The sequence below is a fragment of the Equus quagga genome, chromosome 16 (assembly GCF_021613505.1).
Source record: "Equus quagga isolate Etosha38 chromosome 16, UCLA_HA_Equagga_1.0, whole genome shotgun sequence".
NCBI classification, from domain to species: Eukaryota; Metazoa; Chordata; class Mammalia; order Perissodactyla; family Equidae; genus Equus; species Equus quagga.
Genome location: NC_060282.1, coordinates 81149889 through 81170944, shown reverse-complemented (window position 1 = coordinate 81170944; position 21056 = coordinate 81149889). Strand labels below are relative to the sequence as shown.

Sequence of the window (21056 nt, the reverse complement as noted above, 5' to 3'; positions counted from 1 at the left end):
CTGAGAAGCAGGGGAACTCGGACAGAATCTCCACTGATTCTGAATTCCCACGTGCGAACGCAGCAAGAACAGCGCCCTGGACCCGGTCATCACATTTTAACTGCTGCATTCTACTCTCTGACACAACTCACAGAGATGGACGTCTTCCTCCTCTCACGTCCTGGCGTACTTCCCTCACCTGGGACATGTCATGGGACACGCACGGTCTCCAACTCCTGCACGGCCACAACCCAGCCCTGTCGAAGGAGAGCACATAAACCCTTCAGATCCCTGTCACCGCAAATTCTGGGCCCTCAACACAGATCAATAATGCTTTTAATTGTCTCTGGTTCCCAATTTAAAACTCTACTAAATCTCCTAACCCGACCCCTAATATCCTAATTCTCACGGCCTCAGGCAACTCGGTACTGTCCGTCATCTGCCAAGAACAGCTTGCAGAAGGGAGTTCTAGGAATTGAGGTTGTCACAGAATACTTGGACTGGCCACCAAGGAGTGAGTTAGAGACTGAAAAAGATGTGCCCAGCTTGACTGTCTGCATAGCTCCCCAGCAGACGCTTTCGATAAGTAGGAGATCCTAGTGACAGGAAGGCATCACAATAAAAGAGCCATTTGAGCTACACCTCAAAGAATAAGTTGCTTTCCCATAAGCATAAAAGGCTCAGCTACTAGAAGGATTGAGCGAAGTCTTAAGAGTGTGGAAGTGAGGCCCTCGTTTTCCTCCCTGTTATGTACCCACCGTCAAAGCAAATTTACAACCCCTTGCTTCCCTCCATGTGAGAGGAAGCTATAGATCTTTTTTGTGCTGAGACCTTAAAGATCAGCTTTTAACCTAGAGTGAGTTTTTATGGCTGAGTTATAAACATCCAAGAACTAAAAGCTGACAGTTCCTTAAGTATAGTCACAGTAGTGGATGAGGCATCAGTAATTTCAGCGCATTTCAGCTTCTGCTGAATACTATGCCTGAAGCACGACGAGATTTGATTCTGTCTGTCTAAACAACACAAAGGGAAGCACAGAGGTTGCAATTTCATGACGAATTGAGTCTATATAGCCAGCCACGCTGGATAATCTATGAAGGATGCTTGCAAAGCAAGACTCACCAAAATGGACTAGCCACCCTGCCAGGTAATTGCTCGCTTTTCTTTGCACGCTCCTCGTATAAGCACAAGCCGTATAATTTTTAAAACATCAACTACATCTTTGCAGCGATAGACAAGTTTGCAGAGAAGGTTGTGTGCAGTCACATGCATTATGTGACTGAATCCTCACAAAAGCTTCATGTGGCAGGTAAGACAGGTTTTACTGTTGTGCTTATGGGGCCAGAAAGAGGATATGACTTGCCCAATATTTTACGTAAGTGGTTGAAATGAGGACCCCATATCACTGTGTTAAAAATCTAGTTAGTGCGTTAGACTGGAATGCGTTACGTGAGAACATTTGACTCAGCTGGACTCTTAGTAACTCTTCCAATTCCTCTGCCGGATGTGGAGTGACTATATTTGTGGTTGTAGATGCGAGATGTGATCGGGGCAGCGACAGCTAACCAGAACAACTTCCGGGCCTGCATGGATGAGACCATCGCCTACATGAACACTTACTCCATCCCCAGGAGTGTGCAGAATCGGGTGCGGACTTGGTATGAGTACACATGGGACTCTCAAAGAATGCTCGGTAAGCTTGGTGAATTACTGACTTAAATATCTTAAATATCCAGTCATAACTTACTGGTCATGCAAATCCTGGAAGAGCAAAGTCTCAATTTTATTCAAAGCCTACCAGATTCTAGGTTTTATGTACTTTGCCACATTTAATCCTCAGCACCCGCCCACCTCCCCCCCCAAAAAATGGGATAATTAGATGTTGTCAATCCCTTTTAGGAGACAATGAAATGGAACTACTAACTGTAAAATTTGGACGAGGACACGGATGCAGCAAATGGCCTAAATGGAACTCAGACGGGCATCTGTTCTCCAAATGCTTGTCCTCCCTGTGATACCAGCCTCTCACCCAGACCATGGTCCTCAGAAAGAGCAGCAATCTTTCTGGCCACTTCCAACGCACCTCAGGGCGCACAGTCTCTTCCAAGAGACTCCTTATAATTCGCGGTGTCTACAATTAGTACTGTCATACTGGAGTTAGAAAGCGTTTTTATTAAATGATATAAAGTAAGTTAAAGATAGCCAGCCCCAGTGGTCTAGTGGCTAAGATTGGACGCTCACACTGGCACGGCCCGGGTTCGTTTCCCAATCAGGGAGCCACCCACTTGTCTGTCGGGTGTCACACTGTGGTGGCTGCCTGTTGCTATTATGCTGAAAGCTATGCCACCAGGATTTCAAATACCAGTTAAGTTTCAGCAGAGCTTCCAGACTCAGACAGACAAGGAAGAAGGACCTGGCCACCCACTTCTGAAAACGATTGGCCACGAAAACCCTGTGAACGGCAGCAGAGCATGGTCTGACACAGCCCGGAAAGGAGAAGATGGCACGAAAAGTCAGGCAGGGTTCCGCTCTGCTGTCCACGGGGTCACGAGGAGGCGGAATGGACTGGATGGCACTAACAACAAAAGTTAAAGAAATGTGCCAGTTGACGATAATCAGATTCAATATTTAGTTTGTTCCTTGCCATACAAAAATAGGAAAATTAGTGCCACTGAGAAGCCAAAAAAGCTCTTGCCTCCAGAGTTACAGTGTGATTCTCAAATCACAGGGGTTCTTTAGAGCAGAAGGAACCGCTGGTTCTTGACAGTCGGACCTTTCGTTCACCCGCCTGCCGCTCCTAAGAGACCCCAGCTGCATGTTTAAAACCGCTTCCTAAATCCGAGTGACCAAAACCACCACGTGCCTCCCTCTTGCGCATCCACAGCTATTCCTGAGGGCGTGTCAACTGGGGAGGAAGAGGGCAGAAGAAACAGAGGGGGCTCCTTCCCCCGCTGCCTGTAGATGCTGCTCCTGCTCCTCGGTTTAGGAGGGAGCCGGAGACAAACAGCCCTCGGAAACAAGGAGCTGTGTTTTCACAGAAAGGATTTTCATATTTAGAATCAATATTGGAATCCAATTAAGGATATAAAATAGCAATTCTTTTCTTTTCTAAATGGATATAAGCAAACATCAAAAATAGTCAACTCTCAGAAACTCGTAGCATCCTAGACACCAAGAATGGGTGTTTGTGGGACATTTTATGAGCCTGAAGGCCCATCATTTAATTCACACGTAGAAAAATATTTAATGTAGTCACATTCTTCATTGAGTTAATAAGCAAGTAAATAACAGTGATTTGAATTCACTCACTTAGCACATTTCTGCTTTAGATCTCATGCCCAGCTGAGCCACCTACCATCATGCACATTTGAGCAAGCCACTTACAACCTCTCTGAGCTTCAGATCTCCTTTTGTTTTCTTCTTTCTGCAAAGCAAGAATGAGAACACTTATCCTTAGGGTTGTCTCGAGGGTCAAATAAGATAAGGGTTACGACAGTTCTGTTAGCTTTCAAAGGCCACATGGTACTCATCATTGTTGTTTTCACGGTCCCCAGGATGCTAGGGCTGCAATCTGCAGAATGGGAAGACAGGACTAGAGCCTTTCCCGTCTCAGTTTGCTCGCTAGCCTGTGTCTCACGATCACCAAACTTGATATCGAAGGTTTCAGCAAACACAATGTTCTGGAACTATTCAGAACTGCCATGCTATCAATAGTTAAAATACCTCTTTTCTCTCAGGAGAGTAATAGCCCTTTTGTGATTGGGGTATACGTCCAATAGAAGTAATGAAAATATAGAATTTGAGGCAGCCGTTTATCTATAAAAACTTGGTGTTCTGTTTCCCTTATTTTTTAAATTTTTCTCATACCTTGGTGATTTTTTTCACTAACTGTTCTGCTCTGTGGGTTGACGTGTTTATCCTCATGAAGATGAGTCCGACCTGCTTGAGACCCTGCCAACAACCATGCAGCTAGCCCTCGCCTCCGACATGAATTTCAGCATCATCAGCAGAGTCGACCTGTTCAAGGCAAGTGCTTCTACAGTTAACGGAAAGGCGCCACAGCAGTTTCTCTGTAAAATCTGAGCTCTTGCTGTGTACAGCATTTATGATTTTTTTTTTTTGCCTTATGTTTTAACAAAATTGAAATAATCTGGAGAATTTATGTGGAATACAGTCAAATAAACTCTGGGTCTCTCTTGAGCAGGTGACATTTTTTAGGGGCCTCCCTCTGCTAATCGGTGTCAAAGAAGAAGAGTCTTAGGCTCTTTTTGCACTAATTTCACTATAACTAAACTCTCCAGCTCTGTGTCTCTGCTGCTGTGCACGTCGCTTCCCGTCTATGGTGTGCCTCGGCAACGCCTGGCAAATCAGGCCCCAGCTTAGCTCTGGGATGGCCCAGCAATCAGAGTCAGGCCAAATCATGTCTGCTATTACAACTGCTTTGGATTGAAACTTTTTAGATGGCAAAATTCAAATTTAGAGGCTTTTCTTAGGAAAAAAGAAAAAGAATAAAAAAACAAATTTTTAACTTTTTGAATGTTTTTCATTTTCCTATCCTCTTCTTAATACATCCTACTATGTGTATATGTTTTTCTCACCTAACATTTAATCCTGTGTGTGGCATTCACTGATTCATGTATTTAATTCATTCATGCAACAGATATTTATTAAGCTCTTACTTATGTTCCAGAGACTGTTTTAGCCACTGGGAATACAAGAGTTGAAAACAAACACTTGCATAACTGGAGCTTAAATTCCAAAAGAGAGGAGTGAAAAATAAACATATAACACAGGAGATAAGGCTACCAACAAAATCAGACGGATTAAAGAGGATGAGGGTGGTACCAGCCATGAGACGCTGATCCGATGAAGTGCACTGAGCATTTGAGCAGGACCGCAGGAAGCGAGGGAGTGAGCAGTGCAGATATTGGGGGCGGGGGGGGGGGGGGGGAGGAGGAGGTACCACAGGAGGATGGACATGACGAGCCCTGAGCTGGGAGGCTGGAGCAGAGGCAGAGAGATGGAAAGCAGGAGCAGTCAGAGGAGGGTAAAAGGTAAGGGGGCCCCAGAGGCTTCAGCGTAGACTGGATTCTAGTCTGAGATGCAGAAGCCGCTGTGGATCTTGAGCAGAAGGTGACCTATGTGAGATCAGTTTGAAAAGGACCTTCCTTCCTGCTGCGTGGACAAGAGACTGCAGGAAGCAGAAGTGGAAACCAGGAAGGCCAAATAGGGGTTATAGTGACCATCTGCAGAAGAGAGGATGCTGGCCGGACCCGGAGCTGCAGGGGCAGAGCCATTAAGAAGTGGCCAAATATGGGCTGTCTTCAGAGGAAGAGCTCACAGTTTTTGCTGTTTGATTGTGTGAACGGAGTGAGAGAGAGAAAGGCATCAAGGGAGACTCCAAGGATTTAGGCCTGAGGAACAGGAAGAACAAAGACATGATTTGCAAAGGAGGAAATCGTAGAGTAAGTGTAGGGTGAGGGGCAGAAGGAAACTCTTTGTTCTTGGAGGTGTCAGCTTGAGGTGAGAGCTAGACTTCCAGATGGAATGTCATGTGTGCAAGAAGATAAAGAACTCTGAGTTCAGGGGAGAGGACCAAGCTGGAGGAATAAATTTGGGCACATTAATATACTGATGTATTTTAAGCCATGGGACTGGATGTGACCCCTAGGATGGAAGGGTAGACGGAAAAGAAGATGTAATCCAGACAGCAAGATATGCTTTGAAGACACATAATTGATACCGTTGGGGACAAGATGAAGAGGCAGAAGCCATATGGTGAAATGGTTAGGCCGAGTCACTCCCGACGTTAGGTTAACCCACGACTCCGTAGGATGCTAGAATTGGGTCAGTATCCTAGGACTCTTTCCTTTTTTCCTTTTTTTTTTTTTTTGAGGAAGATTAATCATGAGCTAACAGCTGCCACAAATCATCCTCTTTTTGCTGAGGAAGATTGGCCCTGAGCTAACATCTGTGCCCATCTTCCTCTATTTTATAAGTGGGACGCCTGCCACAGCATGGCTTGACAAGCAGTGCATAGGTCTGCACCCAGAATCCGAACCAGCAAACCCCTGGCCATGGAAGTGGAGCCCACGAGCTTAACTGCTACACTAGTGGGCCGGTCCCCAAGGACTCTTTTCTTGATACACCCTGTTCTAAATTTCCATTAAGATTTTGATGAAGATATAAACCATGGGATTTTCAAACTGGTGGATGACGCAAAGCAAGAAGGAATAGTTTAAAATGTGTTAAATCACAAAACTTAAAATTAACAGAATACTTTGAAACAATGAGCAAAACTAAGATTAACTTCAACAATTAAATGTAAAATTCTGAGTTTAGCCCTAAAATTAAAATATTACAAATATAAAAAGAGCAATAGTTGGTTTTATAACAATTTTTTTACACCTGGGGGTTTTAGTTGACCTCAAATTCCATGAGTCGACAGAGTTATATATGAAATTGCCTTAAATTTTAACATACTGTTGATTTTCTTGATTATTTCAACTATATCTGGATTAAAATACCACATTGCAAATAACCAGTTTTAAGAAGGACTTCGACAAATTAGGGTGTCTTCCAGCCAAGGGGCTAGGAGGTAGGAGTTGGGTAGTGGACCCAGGAGATAGGAAACAGATGAGCTTATAAATAAAACTATTCTACGATGATACAAGTCAGATCAATGGTTGCTTCCAGTGGGGAGTGTGGATGGAGATATTGACTAGGAAGAAGCATGAGGGAACTTTGTGAGGTAATAGGAATTTTTTTCTCTTGCTAGGGAAGTTAGACATTGTGTGCATTCGTCAAAACTGACCCAACTGTCCCTTAAAATTTGTGTATTTCACTGCGTATAAATTATTCTTCCATCAAAAAAATGTGTAGATGCCGGGGATGTTTAGTTGTGGGGAAAAATTAATTAAATAAATCCAAGAGCAGCAGAAGTTACATATACTAAAGTCTGTTATATGAACAAGGAATGAGACCTACTCTGTATTGTCCAGCAAAATAAGGTCCAACAGGAAACCCCATTTCTGAGCTGAGGACACCTTGACTGGAGCAAAACTTCCTTGGAGAACAAGGCTTGGTTCTCAGTCTTTGTACACGTAGGACACAGCACAGTTTCAGACACAGAAGAGCTTAGCAAAGACCCTAGGAGGGAAGGGAGGAGGAGAGGGAGGGAGAGAGGGAGAGGGGAGGGAAGGGGAGGACAGAGAAAGGCAAGAGAGGAGGAGAAGGGAGGAGGGAAGAGGGGCGGGGAGGGGAGGGGAGGGGAGAGGAGGGGAGGGGAGGGGAGGGGAGGGGAGAATGCACTGGGGCCGATTCCTGCAGATGATAGGAAAGCAGATTCTAAAGAGGAAGTGGTCTCCAGTTTGCAGTGGGAGGTCCCCACTGGCAGCTCTGGTGAAGCAGAGCATCATGGGATGTGTACAGAGTCTCCTGATCTTCCGTCAGGGAAACTAGAAGAGGGCTTCCTACCTGGTGAACAGGTTCATCGGGATACGTGGTTTTTAAGCTGCAGCTTGCAACCCATAGTGGGATCATGAATTCAATTACATGGGTCACAACCAGCATACCAAACAGAAGAGAAAATATCAGAGGCCCTCACACACAAGTAAGGGCAGATATTATATTGTGAAATTTTTGCTTCTGTTATTTATTTTTAAATGCATATATCCATATTTATGTGTGTGCTGGGCACAATGTAAAGCTCTGTGTTACTATAGGTTACGGTCAAAAAAGGTATGAAAGGCACTAGGCTGAATTATTTTAACAGAATTATAAACTGTTATTAAACTGTTTATACCTAGGGGACTAGCTTAATTGAGAATAAGTGACAACGATTGGTTCTCTTCAAAGAAAAAAAATACTTGACATTATATGCCACTGACTTTTGTGGGATTATCTACGACTTGGGAAGTTATCATTCTTCAGCCTTCTAGTTCTTTCCTTTGTTTTTACATATATTTTTGGAAATCCATAAAATCAGCAACATCTGATTGAGAAAAAAGGTTAAATCTTTGCATCTTGCCAACGTTGAATATAAATTTAGATTCATTCTCTCCTGACATTTCCATGAAAGATGCAGTTCCTTCCAGAAAGAACCCATTTCCATTTATATTTCTGTTAAATGAAAAAAGTTATTTTTTTTCCTAAAGCCAAATGCAGTAGAAAATAAGTAGGTATGCAATCTTTCTAAATTTACTTTCGTGGAGACAGTCTTAGTAGTTGATACAAATTTGTTATCTTCCTTAGGGAGGAGATAGGCTGAGTAGGGATCCTACAGCCTTGTCACATAAATTACACCCGACTGACTCTTGTTTTGCTTCTGAATCAGTGGCATGCGTGAGAGGCACCCATGCCCTCGAGGGGCAGAGAGGGAGCATCCGGAGTGTGTGCGCTCAGAAGGATGCTCAGGAGTCCACAGAGTGAGCAGGCGGAGGCCCCTGGGCAGGAGCCGTGTGTCACTTATTGTGACAATAAGTTAGGGAAGTTATAACCTGTTCATAGAACCAGGAGATGTTCTTGAGGGCCAGAGCATGGGGTGACAACAAAGATGCGTCTAGAGAGGTCAGTGGGAGCGGGCTGCAGAGCGTGGTGGGCCCAGTCCTACAGGCAGAGGCCGGACAGGAGGCAGCTGACAGCAGAGGTTTTAGTATTACGAAGACAAGAACTGGGGCTGCCCTGAACCACCCAAAACGTCCAGGGATAACAACGAAGGGCGACGGTCAGCTGTTGTGAACTCCCCTCAGCTGAGTTCTGCCTGAGACTGACTCTCCGTGTCTTTAAAAGGTGGACAGGCAGGAGGAGAGAGAGAGAGAGGGAGAGCGAGAGGCAGGGAGACAAGGGGGAGCGGGAGTGGAGGCTGGCAGGCGGCTCTGCGTCCTCCCAGTCGGCAGGATTAGGATAAATTAAGGTATTGAAAAATCATTTGACTCTCAAATACCTATTTTAAGATTCCCCGAGGAATATTTTAGGTCTATATCTTGGGTTTTCAGTCCAAACTTTCACAAGGACTTTTCTCCACATGTAACTTTGAGAATGCATGCAGATGTGGCAGAATTCAGGTGCAATGCGGCACCAGAGAAGGCTTCTGTGCTAAATAATCTTGCTTCATATTTTTCAAAAGACACATGTCTGTTGCTTTTAATTTTGCATTATATTCAAGCTTTAGCAAACTAATGTAAGTGATGCTGGAGTATCATAAATTATAATATGTCCCATGCAGGTTGTCCATACTGACCATGATCCTTCAGTCCCAACACTGTCAGGAGATACCTTGCTGTGCCCAGTTCTTACCTGGTCCCTTATAATAGAGAGTCCCAGAGAAACAGAACCAAGAGGATATGTGTAGAGAGAGAGACAGATTTATTTTACAGAATTGGCTCACGCAATCATGGGGGCTGACAAGTGCAAAGCCTGCAGGGCAGGCCAGCAGGCTGGAGATGCTGGGAAGAGGTGCCATTGCAGCTCGAGTCCAAAGGCAGTCTGGAAACAGAATCCTTTCTTCTTTGGGTGACTTCAGACTATTTTTCTTAAGGCCTTCAACTGATTGGATGAGGCCCACCCACATCGTGAAGCATGCTCTCCCTTACTCAAAGTCTACTGATTTAAATGCTAATCTCATCTTAAAAATACCTTCACAGAGATGTTTAGACTAGCGTTTGACCAAATATCTGAGTACCACAGCCTAGCCAAGTGGACACATGAAACTGACCATCACAGCCCCTCAAGCATTGTCAAAGCTGTATAGAATATAATTAAGGTTAAGAAACCAAACTGTTGCTAAGCCCCTGTTTTAAAATGGATACATGTGTCTTCTCAAAAATAGTAATGGCTGCTGTTTATGGAGCTCTGACTATGTGCTGCACTGTACCGACCGCATCATTACCTTCTCTCCATCGATTCTCATAGCAAGCCTCTGACGGAAGTGTCGGGACTATCCCCATTTTACGGAAATTGCAAACTGCTTCTGTGACTGAGGCCGCTGGGCTCTAAGCAGCGGGCTGGGGTTTGAGCACAGGTTTTTTCCTCACTCCTCAGTCTGTAAACTTCACTGCCGTAGGAGAGGCTGCCTTTGAGCCCCCACCTACCCTACCCGGATCAATGACAAGATGCTGGGGACCCAGAGAGGGTTCCCCAAAGTCACACAACACTGCAAGCTCGAGCCATGCTTGGGCGATTTTCACAGCCTCAGACCCGGCCGTCAGTTCGCTTCACTCCCAGATCCCTGAATTCACACACTTCGCTGCCCTCCTGCTGAGAGAGACCCTGAGTCTCTTGTGGGTTTTTTTCCCTCTTAATCAAGGAAGGTAGAATTAGACACACGTTTTCACTACAACTTTGCTTCAAAATGTGGTTAGTTAGTAAGATTTGCTATTTCTGCATGGGGCGATCAGAGTTTCTAAAGAGCTTAGACCTAAATAGTCTCATTATAACATTTTTTAAAATTTTTCTCAAAAATGGCTCTCTTGCCTTACAGATTGGATGTCGTTCCAGCCCAAGCCCAAATGCTAAGCTAATAAGAGTGGCTCATTTCTATGAGGTTGGGCAATTTCTCCTCCTTTCTGATGATTTATTATTTTGATTTCAATTTTTAAATACGTTTTATCAAATTAAATGCTAGGAAAATCACATTTCGGGTCCACCGCTAAATTACCAGAAACGTGAGAAAATTTAACGAAAGTTCTGTTGCGCCACCTAGTGGCTAGAATTAAAGTTGCATCCGTTAGAAACCGAAGAGGACCCCGCTGTCACCAGCGGGAAACCAGGGACCCAGAGATCCCAAATGCGGGGGTGGGTACCGCCAGTCCGTCAAGGCGAGTGCAGGGTGCCTCGCTACCTGCTGCTCCCGCAAAAATGCGGATCCCGTCCCAACAGGACACCTCCCGAGGTGGCCTTGTTTGTGGTTATGTGGCACATGGAGCACTGTGGCCTCAGTGGTAGGAAAGACGCAGAGGAAGAGTTTAGTACGTGAGCAACAGCCTGAGCCAGGAAGGACTGGGAGCGTCAGAATGAAGCATGCCTGCCACTCACACGCGCGGTGACACCTGCTCAGACAGGCCGGCACGTATGTCCTCCGGAGGACCCGAAATCAGAGCGTTAGAGGCACTGACTGACTACGTGTCAGTTGTTTTTTTTTTTTTTCCTTTTTCTCCCCAATGAGCCCCCCGCCTCACATAGTTCTATATTCTCCGTTGTGGGTCCTTCTAGTTGTGGCATGTGGGACACCACCTCAGCGTGGTCTGATGAGCAGTGCCATGTCCGCGCCCAGGATTCGAACCAACGAAACACTGGGCCGCCTGCAGCGGAGCGCGCGAACTTAACCACTCAGCCACGGGGCCAGCCCCTACGTGTCAGTTTTATTGGTGGTATCACTGAAAGAATTGTTGCTAGCCTTTTTTTAAGTATTTTGAACGATGAGCTAATAACCCGGGTGAACTCCATCAGTCTACCCATCCTGCACAGCTGCTCTGTCTAAAGCACCAGCGGGTACCAGATCCGGCCCCCACGTGGTCCCTGCCCCCCAGCGCCGCCCGAAAGGGTGGGGAACTGAGGAAGTAAGATCACATCCTTGGTTGTTGTGCAATGATGAGGCGACTCAAGACGTGTCAAGTGCCTACATCAGTCTCTGGCACCTAGTGAATCATATCGTTGTTATTACTTTCATTACTACCTGAGAAATAAAACTGATTCCATCACAGGGGAGTTTCGGCACAGGTGAAATCCTGTTCTTCAGGTGGGCCTGCCTGCTCACAGGAAGACGGATTGGACTCATCCTCACAGTTCCATCCAATTTGTGACTTCCCACCTTGACCGTGTGATGCCGAAGCTCCCAGAAAAACAGAAATACTGTCACTTCTCAAGGAGAACTTGAGATGACTTTGGAGATGACCATACAGATTACTTTTACTAGCGTTTGCAAATTTTGAGGGCAAGGTTGGGTCCGATGTCACATAGAACTCAAGGGGTTATGACATTATAGTACTTTGCAAATTATTTATCACATTTGACTGCTGGTCCCAACAGCTACCAAGAGTAGCATGACCGGCATGGTCAAGGGCACCGGCAGCTCACTCAGAATTCCCTGCCCCAGACGCCACGCATCACGTGCATAATTGGAGTGGAGTTCTAGAGGGGACAGAGGACTTCCTTTTAAAAGGCTGAGTTGGAAGAACCCCTAGAGACCATCGTGTATTACTTGAAGGTGACAAAGTCACAGTGAGTTACAAATTACTGATAATATCTTAAGTTCTGTTTTGGAGAAAGCAAGAATGAGCCTAGAAATGGAGAAATCCTACAGGACAGAGGAGGTAGGCATTCCAAAGATAAATTTTATCCACTTTACAATTGTGTTCAGAGCTTGCCATGATTAAAAGAAGAACTTCCTGGGTCTAGAAACCACCGTATAAGCTATAGGTTATGTTCTGAATAAAAGCAGAATTTTTCCCAGCTCCATTCAAATCTGCAGAATCCTTATTCAAATCTGTAATTCACAGTTTTTGTACAGTACTGCATTTCCCATTGTTGAAAATGGAGTAATCTCTAACAATTTCATTCCTTACATCAGACCATATTTAGTGCCTAGCATACCCCCAGCCCTGGCGGACACTGGGGATACATAAGGGAATAGTACACAAATCTTGCCCTCAAGTTGCTCAGAATGCAGAGATTTAAAAAAAAAAAAAAACCACTCTGGTGGTACTCTTCCACTGAAACCTACTGCACGCATGACCTTAGGGAAATAGTCAATAGACTTCCTAAGCTTCCATTTCCTCATCTAAAACCCAGAGGTGGACCAGCCCTGTGGCATAGTGGTTAAGTTCATGTGCTCCACTTCAGCAGCCTGGGGTTCACAGGTTCGGATCCTGGGCGCTGACCTACACACCACTCATCAAGCCATGCTGTGGCAGCATCCCACATACAAAATAGAGGAAGACTGGCACAGATGTTAGCACAGGGCCAATCTTCCTCAGGAAAAAAAAAACAGAGGTGATAACAATATATTAATTAATGCCAGGCAGCACAGCGAGGTTGGAAAAATTAAATGGGTAAAGACAAGAAAATAGAAAATTTAATACAAATGCCATGTGTTAATGTAATGTTAATGTTGCTGCTTATACAGATCCTCTCACTTTATAGAAAAGGGGTCATTTATGAACCAATGACTGTGCTCTGACTCTCTGTAAATTAGAAAATCTCCTAATGACTTCTCTGAAGGAAATGGAGCTGCGTTACAAGGGAAAAAAGCTAGCCCTGGGATGTGATTCTTTTTAATCCTACAATAATGGTGCAAAGTGTATCTCAAGAAAATAATCATCCTCTGGAGGGGAGAAAAAGATAATTGTTCTCAAACACATCATCAAATATAACGGCTTCATGGTGCAAACTTCGTTTCAGCAAGCCCAAGAACAGAGGAGCAGGAGCTGGTCCTGAACCGCAGGCGCCCCGAGGCCACGGCACCTGTCAGCAAAGTAAATGTTAGGAGACAAGAGTCACGGAATTGATGAAATTGCGTGTTTACTTCCTACAGCTGCTGTGCTCCCTTTAATGACTGGATGCATGTTTTATGCGATTATGTTAATAGGAATTCGTATGCATAATGGTTCAAGTGCTTTTCTCTCAGGAAACCCAAGCTCTATGCTAAACGCTGTCCCTGTCAGTTCTACTGAGGAAAGCACTAACTGTCACTCATCTGTTTTAGGGTTTATCTCCTAGTTTGGTCCAAGGCTTTCCGCTGATTGGGTTTCCTCTATTAGTGCTTTCTGCCAGTGAGCTCTCCTGAAGGACCGAAGAAAACAGACGAACACAGAGGGGATTTTGTTCCTACAGTCTTGGGATGTGTGTATCACATTATTTTTATTAAAATTAATAAAAACTAAAGTTGAGTTCCCATCAGTTCTTCTCCCCAGATCCATTCTCCTTCCTCCCCGAGAGGTGGCCACTAAGATGACTTTTGAGGGTATCCTTCCAATCCCAAGTTTTATGACTTTATTTTACGTCCATATAAACGTCAACAACAGCCAGGCCTATTTCATGGAGCTTTTTCACAGTTGGAATCATACTGAATATATTCTATACCTTGCTTTTGTGCACACCACATTATTTCTTGAGTTCAATCTTACCTAAATAGAGAAAAAAAGAGATCTGGTGTGTTTATCTTAGCCACTCTGTGGTATTCCAATCTACAAATCTTCAATATTTATGTCTGTCCACAGATTGACATTATGTTGTTTCCAGCTTTTTCAGTATTAAAGACAATACCGCCACACACGTCTTTGCACATTTATATGGAACAGGAATTTTTGCCATAGGAAAACAACATTTTGAGTCATTAATATTTCCTATCAATACAATTTAATAGAGTTCGGAATTTTTATCAAAGTTTATGCCAATAGGAATTGTTTGAGGAATGAAAATTTTACTTTTGACATACAGATTATAATTAAGATTGTAAAAATTAATACCAAAAAATCAATTGTGCATTAAAAATGTAAGTGTAAGTGGGTTTTCTGAGATCTTCTGTTTCTCATCAGTTACAGTGTTACTCTCCATGGATCCGAATGAGAGTTCCCTTCACTGCAGTGATAGCCCAGACAATATTTACGCTTATAAACTTCCAAGTATATTCCTAATGAATTTTCCCTAAAACATCAAGGATGCTAACTTTTCTTAGTGGAGGAGACCCTAAGATCAATCCAAAGTTTGTTTGTGTTTCTTTTCTCCCACCAACATGCCAGGATGGTCCTCCCTCAATGCCTTTGCACCAGCTGTCCCCTCAGGCTGGGTACCTTCCCTCCTGACTGGGTGACTCGTTCCACACACCTCATCCAAATGGCAAATCTCTGTGAGACGCACTACGACCTACCAGCTGACTGTGGTCATGGTCTCTGGAGTCAGACTTCTCATACTAGCTGTGTGACCTTGGGAAAGCTGCTGAACTTCTCTGTGCTTTGGGGAGTAACAGTAGCTACCTCATGGACCTGTTGTGAGAATTAACTACTTCTACACTATGGAACTCTCTTCCTTACCAGCATTCTCATTGCCCAAAGTCAACTGTTTGTTTTTTGGTTTTTACTTTACTTTGTGTTTTTCACTTTACTTTGTGTTTTTCTAAATGGGTTCTGAGTGATCAGAACGCCAATTTCTGAAATGAAATTACTCTGAACCAATGACAGCATTAAGAGAAATCAGGCACATGAGCCACATGTTTAGAGGATTTTTACTCAAAACAAAATAACCACAATTTTTAGAAAGAAATTAACGTTTGTGATTCGCTTTGGCAAATATGACCACCTCTAAGACACGGTAGGGATAAGTAAATAAAAATAAAAATGATACACTTTGCACAAAACATAACAAGGAAAGCAAAGATAAATTTCCCTCTACTGGAAGGCACCTTCGTGTGTCTGCAGATACTAATCTCACTCATCCTCAAGTGACTCAAATTGTCACCCACACAAGCACCTTCCTGGTCTGCTCCTCTCTCCCATCCCAGCTCCCAGGCAGAAGTAGGGCCCCCAGCTCTTAAAAGTTTTATGGACATTTACCTGGGATGTCTTATGATGCGACAACTTCTGCCACCAGTTACAGCTATTCTGTTTACTTAAAACATCATCCCAGCTAGACTCACCCTCTTCATCGTTGATGGCTCCACGGTACAAAGACTCGCTCACAGCAGCTTCTCATCATATTTGTGGGACTGTATTAAGAAGGCATTCCTGCCAGCCCTGGCCTTTTTTCTATCCTGGATAATCAAAAGCTATACTTTTAAAATTTAAAAATAAAGCTTTTTAAATTCTAACACCAGCTTCATCTGAATGCTCCTCACCGATGGCTACTGAAGACACTTCAATCATAAATGATTAACTTTCCTTATCAGTCTAGCAACCCGAGGTCTAAATTTCATATGGATCCAGGTCAAGTGTTTGCTACTGAAATCATTACAGAAAGTAGTGACTGCTGAAGGAATGATCCTCCAGTCCACACATTGGGGGCCGGTCCTTTGCTGCCCCTCTTCCCTCCTCTGCTGCTGACCGTGATTAGTTCTCCGCCAAATACTAATTCCCTGAAGGGACGCGCAGGACCGAGCACAAAAGGAAAACTGTGTTAGCAGCTCTGGAAGGAAAAAATACAAATATGTGGTGAAAGTAAAAGATTCAAAACCACAGCGTAAAGAGAGATTTTTGAAGCCTCTCTAGATTTTTTCTTTAGCCATATCGATAAACTATTTATTTGGACAGAATGCAAATATAGACATATATTCTGACAAATCAAATTGTTTCTTACACTATTAAAGTGGATACAAATAGTTATTCACTCAAGAGATACTGCTTTTGTATCTATTGTGTCCACACAGTTTCCCTGCCTTTAAGAAGATGATAATTGAGTTGGGGAAGAAAGACATACAAGCCTGCAAAGTTGCTAATATCTAGCAATAGTATGAAAGATGTTATAAGAAAGAAACATAGTCTGCAAAAATTCTGATGTATCTCAGTCCTAATATACTAATAATCTATTCTTATTATCATTATTATATTATCATAATTATTAACAGCTATCATTAATTAAGCATTGTGTTACATTTTACATGAGTCAAATTTTAGCATTCTGAGATAGGTACCATTTTTACCCTCATTTAACAGGTGAGGAAACTGAGAGCTTGAGAGATCACGTAGTGGCAGGTAGTGGGGACAAGATTGAAACCCAAATCTCTCTCGCCATGACCCAAACTCTTCCATCATACTATAGGTTTTTTTCCTTTTCTAAGTTTTGCATCAAGACAAGTCCATATCCATTGGCAGCTAATATTTTAGCGTTAACACAGACAATATCTACTACTGTTTATTTTCATTGCATTTTCAAATCATTTCAAATATTGGCCTTTTAGCTGTGTCTAAAGAATTATTTTTCTCTTTAGGGTTGTGACTCACAGATGATTTATGACATGTTGCTAAGATTGAAGTCCACTATCTATTTACCTGGTGACTTTGTCTGCAAAAAGGTGAGTGCATGCTATTTTGTCAGATCACGACTAGTAAATCAACACATTTGCGGAGATCATACATAGGTCAACAGCATAGTTTTAACAAAATTTGTCAAGAGTGAATTCCATAGAAAGAAATAACTGTGATATACAATTCTGTAAAACGGTAATGTGCTCTCAGAGTTCAAAATGGAACACGGCAATATGGATTTTATGACTGATATTATGGGATGTAAGTGTAGGTAGTCTGAGAAGTTGCTTTGTATAAATGTAAATCATCAATAGTCACACCCCATTAATTATAAATTTTAAAGTGGAGGAAAAAGTTATAGAAGCGAAAGGTGGTTCTGCCCTTTTTATGTCTTTAGCGAACTATCGGTTACCTCCGTTTAGCTCATCCAGTTAGTAGATAATCAATGCCACATTTCTTTAATATTACTGTGCTTTTTATGATTACAAAAGTATTACATATTCATTATTTTTAAAGTGGAAAACACATAAAAGCACAAAGACAAAAATTCCATCACTCAGAAATAACCACTGTTAACATATTTCGACCTATCTTTTATGCTGATTGATGGATAGATAGGGCTTGTTTTACAAAATTGACACTGTGTTGTACTTATGTTTTGAAACTTGTTTATCATGTTACAGTATATCATACAGACATTTTACCTGTTATTAAGTAATCTTCTACAGCCTCATTTTTTAAAGCTGCATAATATTCCAGTCTGTGGATATATCATGATCAATTTCCAAATGTTTGCTATTATAAATAACTCTAAAATGAACATTTTTGCACATATATGATTATTAACTTAAGTGGGGAGAGAAGGGATGATGGCGTTGAGTATTATATCTTGAGAGACTAGATCAATGGTGAAGTCAGTAATCAAAATAAAAAGCAGAGGAAGATGAGCAGTTCAGAGAAACGAGAGATGATCCAAAACCCGGAGGAGTTCAGAAAAGAGGGAGGGTGAGAAGCAGTTACATCATCCAAAAGAATGTGTTAAGTGCTGTGGGAGAAAGAAGCACAATCTATTGTCAGATTCAGAGGAGGAACACTTGTCCCGCTGGGGTACTGGCAAGGTTTCCTGAAGAAGATGATGTTCAAGCTGAGTCTGGATAAATGAATTGGCATGAACCAGGTGAAGGAGGAAACAGGCTTCCAGACAGAGGGAAGAATTAGGACGAGCTAAGGCAGAAAGGGAGGAACTGTGTCTGCAGAGGGAGTGCAGAGAACTACAATGAGTCACAGGTCATCGCTTCTCAGCCTTTTGGCTAAGATCAAGCAGACAATGAGTCACAAGTTAGAATAATTTTAGTATCATTTATTCAGTAAAACTCAATAAATATTTTTTAATGCAGTGGGCCAGGTACTGCATCAGGTACTGAGTATAATGGGCAGTGAGCAAAAAAAGATGGTTCTTCATGATCAAGTGGGATTTATACCAGGGACAGAGGGATGGTTCAACATCTGCAAATCAATCAATGTGATACACCATAAACAACATGAGAAACAAAAACCACATGATCATCTTAATAGTCACAGAGAAATCATTCAACAAGAAAGTACCTCAACATAATAAAGGTCGTATATGACAAACCCACAGCCAACATCAAGCTCAATGGGGAAAAACTGAAAGCCATCCCTCTGAGAACAGGAACAAGACAAGGGTGCCCACTCTCACCACTCCTATTCAACACAGTTCCAGAGATTTTGGCCAGAGCAATTAGGCAGGAAAAAGAAATAAAAGGAATCCAAATAGGCAATGAATAAGTGAAATTTTCACTGTTTGCAGACGACATGATCTTATATATAGAAAACCCTAAAAAATCCATTGGAAAGCTACTAGAAATAATCAACAATTACAGCAAAGTTGCCAGGTACAAAATCAACTTACAAAAATCAGTTGCATTTCTATACTCTAATAACGAACTAACAGAAAGAGAACTCAAGAACACAATCCCAGTCACAATCACAACAAAAAGAATAAAATACCCAGCAATAAATTTAACCAAGAAAGTGAAAAGCCTATACAATGAAAACTACAAGAGTTTGCTGAAAGAAATTGATGACGATATAAAGAGATGGAAAGACATTCCATGCACATGGATTGGAAGAATATACATAGTTAAAATGTCCATACTACCTAAAGCAATCTACAGATTCAATGCAATCCCAATCAGAATCCCAATGACATTCTTCACAGAAATAGAACAAAGAATCACAAAATTCATATGGGGCAGCAAAAGACCCCGAATTGCTAAAGCAATCCTGAGAAAAAAGAACAAAGCTGCAGGCATCACAATCCCTGACTTCAAAATATACTACAAAGCTGTAGTAATCAAAACAGCGTGGTACTGGTACAAAAACAGGCACACAGATCAATGAAACAGAATTGAAAGCCCAGGAATAAAACCACACATCTATGGACAGCTAATCTTTGACAAAGGAGTTGAAGAACATACAAGGGAGAAAAGAAAGTCTCTTCAACAAATTGTGTTGGGAAAACTGGACAGCTACATGCAAAAGAATGAAAGTAGACCATTCTTTTATACCATTCACAAAAATAAACTCAAAATGGATCAGAGACTTAAAGGTGAGTCCTGAAACCATAAGACTTCTGGAAGAAAATGTAGGCCGTACACTCTTTGACATCAGTCTTAATAGGATCTTTTCAGAAACCATGACTTCTCAGACAAGGGAAACAATAGACAGAATAGACAAATGGGACTTCATCAGACTAAAGAGCTTCTATAAGGCAAAGGAAAACAGGATTGAAACAAAAACACAACACACCAAATGGGAAAAAATATATTTACAAATCACATGTCTGACAAAGGGTTAATCTCCATAATATATAAAGAATTCACACACAACTCAACAACAAAAAAATCAAACAACTCGATCAAAAAATGGGCAGGGGATATGAACAGACATTTCTCCAAAGAAGATATTCGGATGGCCATTAGGCACATGAAACGATGTTCATCATTGCTGATCATCAGGGAAATGTAAATCAAAACTACACTAAGATACAAACTTACACCCATTAGAATGGCTAAAATAACCAAAACAAAAAATTGAACAGATGTTGGAGGGGCTGTGGAGAAAAAGGAACCCTCATCCACTACTGGTGGGAATGCAAACTGGTGCAGCCACTATGGAAAACAGTATGGAGATTTCTCAAAAAATTAAAAATAGAAATACCATACGACCCAGGCATCCCACTACTAGGTATCTATCCTAAGAAATTGAAATCAGCAATTCAAAGAGATCCACCCACCCCTATGTTCATAGCAGCATTATTTACAATAGCCAAGACATGGAAGCAACCCAAGTGCCCATCGACGGATGATTGGATAAAGAAGATATGGTATATATATAATGGAATACTACTCAGCCATAAAAAAGGATAAAATGGGCCCGTTCACAACAACATGGATGGACCTTGAGGGGATTATGTTAAGCAAAATAAGCCAGATAGAGAAAGACAATCTCTGTGTGACTCCACTCATATGTGGAAGATAAACAAACACGTGGACAAAGAGGACAGATTAGTGGTTACCAGGGGAAGGAGGGGGCACAAAGGGTGAAGTGGTGCACCTACAATATGACTGACAAATAATAAAGTACAACTGAAATTTCACAAGGTTGTAAACTATCATAAGCTCAATAAAAAAAAATTTTAAAAATAAAGATGGTTCTTGTCCTCTAGAGGCTCACAATCTCGTGTGGGGTATTCAATTCACAGTGTACATCAGAATCACCTGAATTTAAAAGTCTGCGCTCCATCCCCAGTGATTCAATTAGTCCATGTGGAGCCCACCTATTGATATTTTTTAAAAGCTCCCAGATGATTCTAAAATGCAGCCAAAGTTGAGAATCGCTGGCCTGATGGAAGAGACAAACAACAAATGAAATTACATAAGTGCATAACTCCAAAATGTGCTAAGTTCTATAAAGGAAAAATAGAATTTATCAGGAGAGTGTGTACTGTCAAAGGCATTTAATTTTAGATCAAGGGGGTTGAGAAGGGGGGAAGTTGTCTGGTTGTCAGGCATGACCTTTGTGAAAGCTAAAGAGAAA

At 42.3% G+C, this 21056-nt stretch overlaps 1 protein-coding gene and 1 long non-coding RNA gene across 2 annotated transcripts in view; one reads left to right on the top strand and one right to left on the bottom strand.

Moving 5' to 3' along the window:
* LOC124228227 (uncharacterized) overlaps positions 1–21056 on the bottom strand; it is a 64905-nt gene that overhangs the window by 11844 nt on the left and 32005 nt on the right. The window contains exons 2-3 of the long non-coding RNA XR_006885664.1: positions 3335–3403; positions 132–236 (exon numbers count right to left, since the gene is read on the bottom strand). This is a non-coding gene — a long non-coding RNA (uncharacterized LOC124228227). The remainder of the gene's footprint in view (positions 1–131; positions 237–3334; positions 3404–21056) is intronic.
* CNGB3 (cyclic nucleotide gated channel subunit beta 3) overlaps positions 1–21056 on the top strand; it is a 128580-nt gene that overhangs the window by 83776 nt on the left and 23748 nt on the right. Inside the window, exons 12-14 of the mRNA XM_046642578.1 lie at positions 1513–1672; positions 3908–4005; positions 16898–16981. Coding sequence (XP_046498534.1) covers positions 1513–1672; positions 3908–4005; positions 16898–16981 — 342 coding nt within the window. The remainder of the gene's footprint in view (positions 1–1512; positions 1673–3907; positions 4006–16897; positions 16982–21056) is intronic.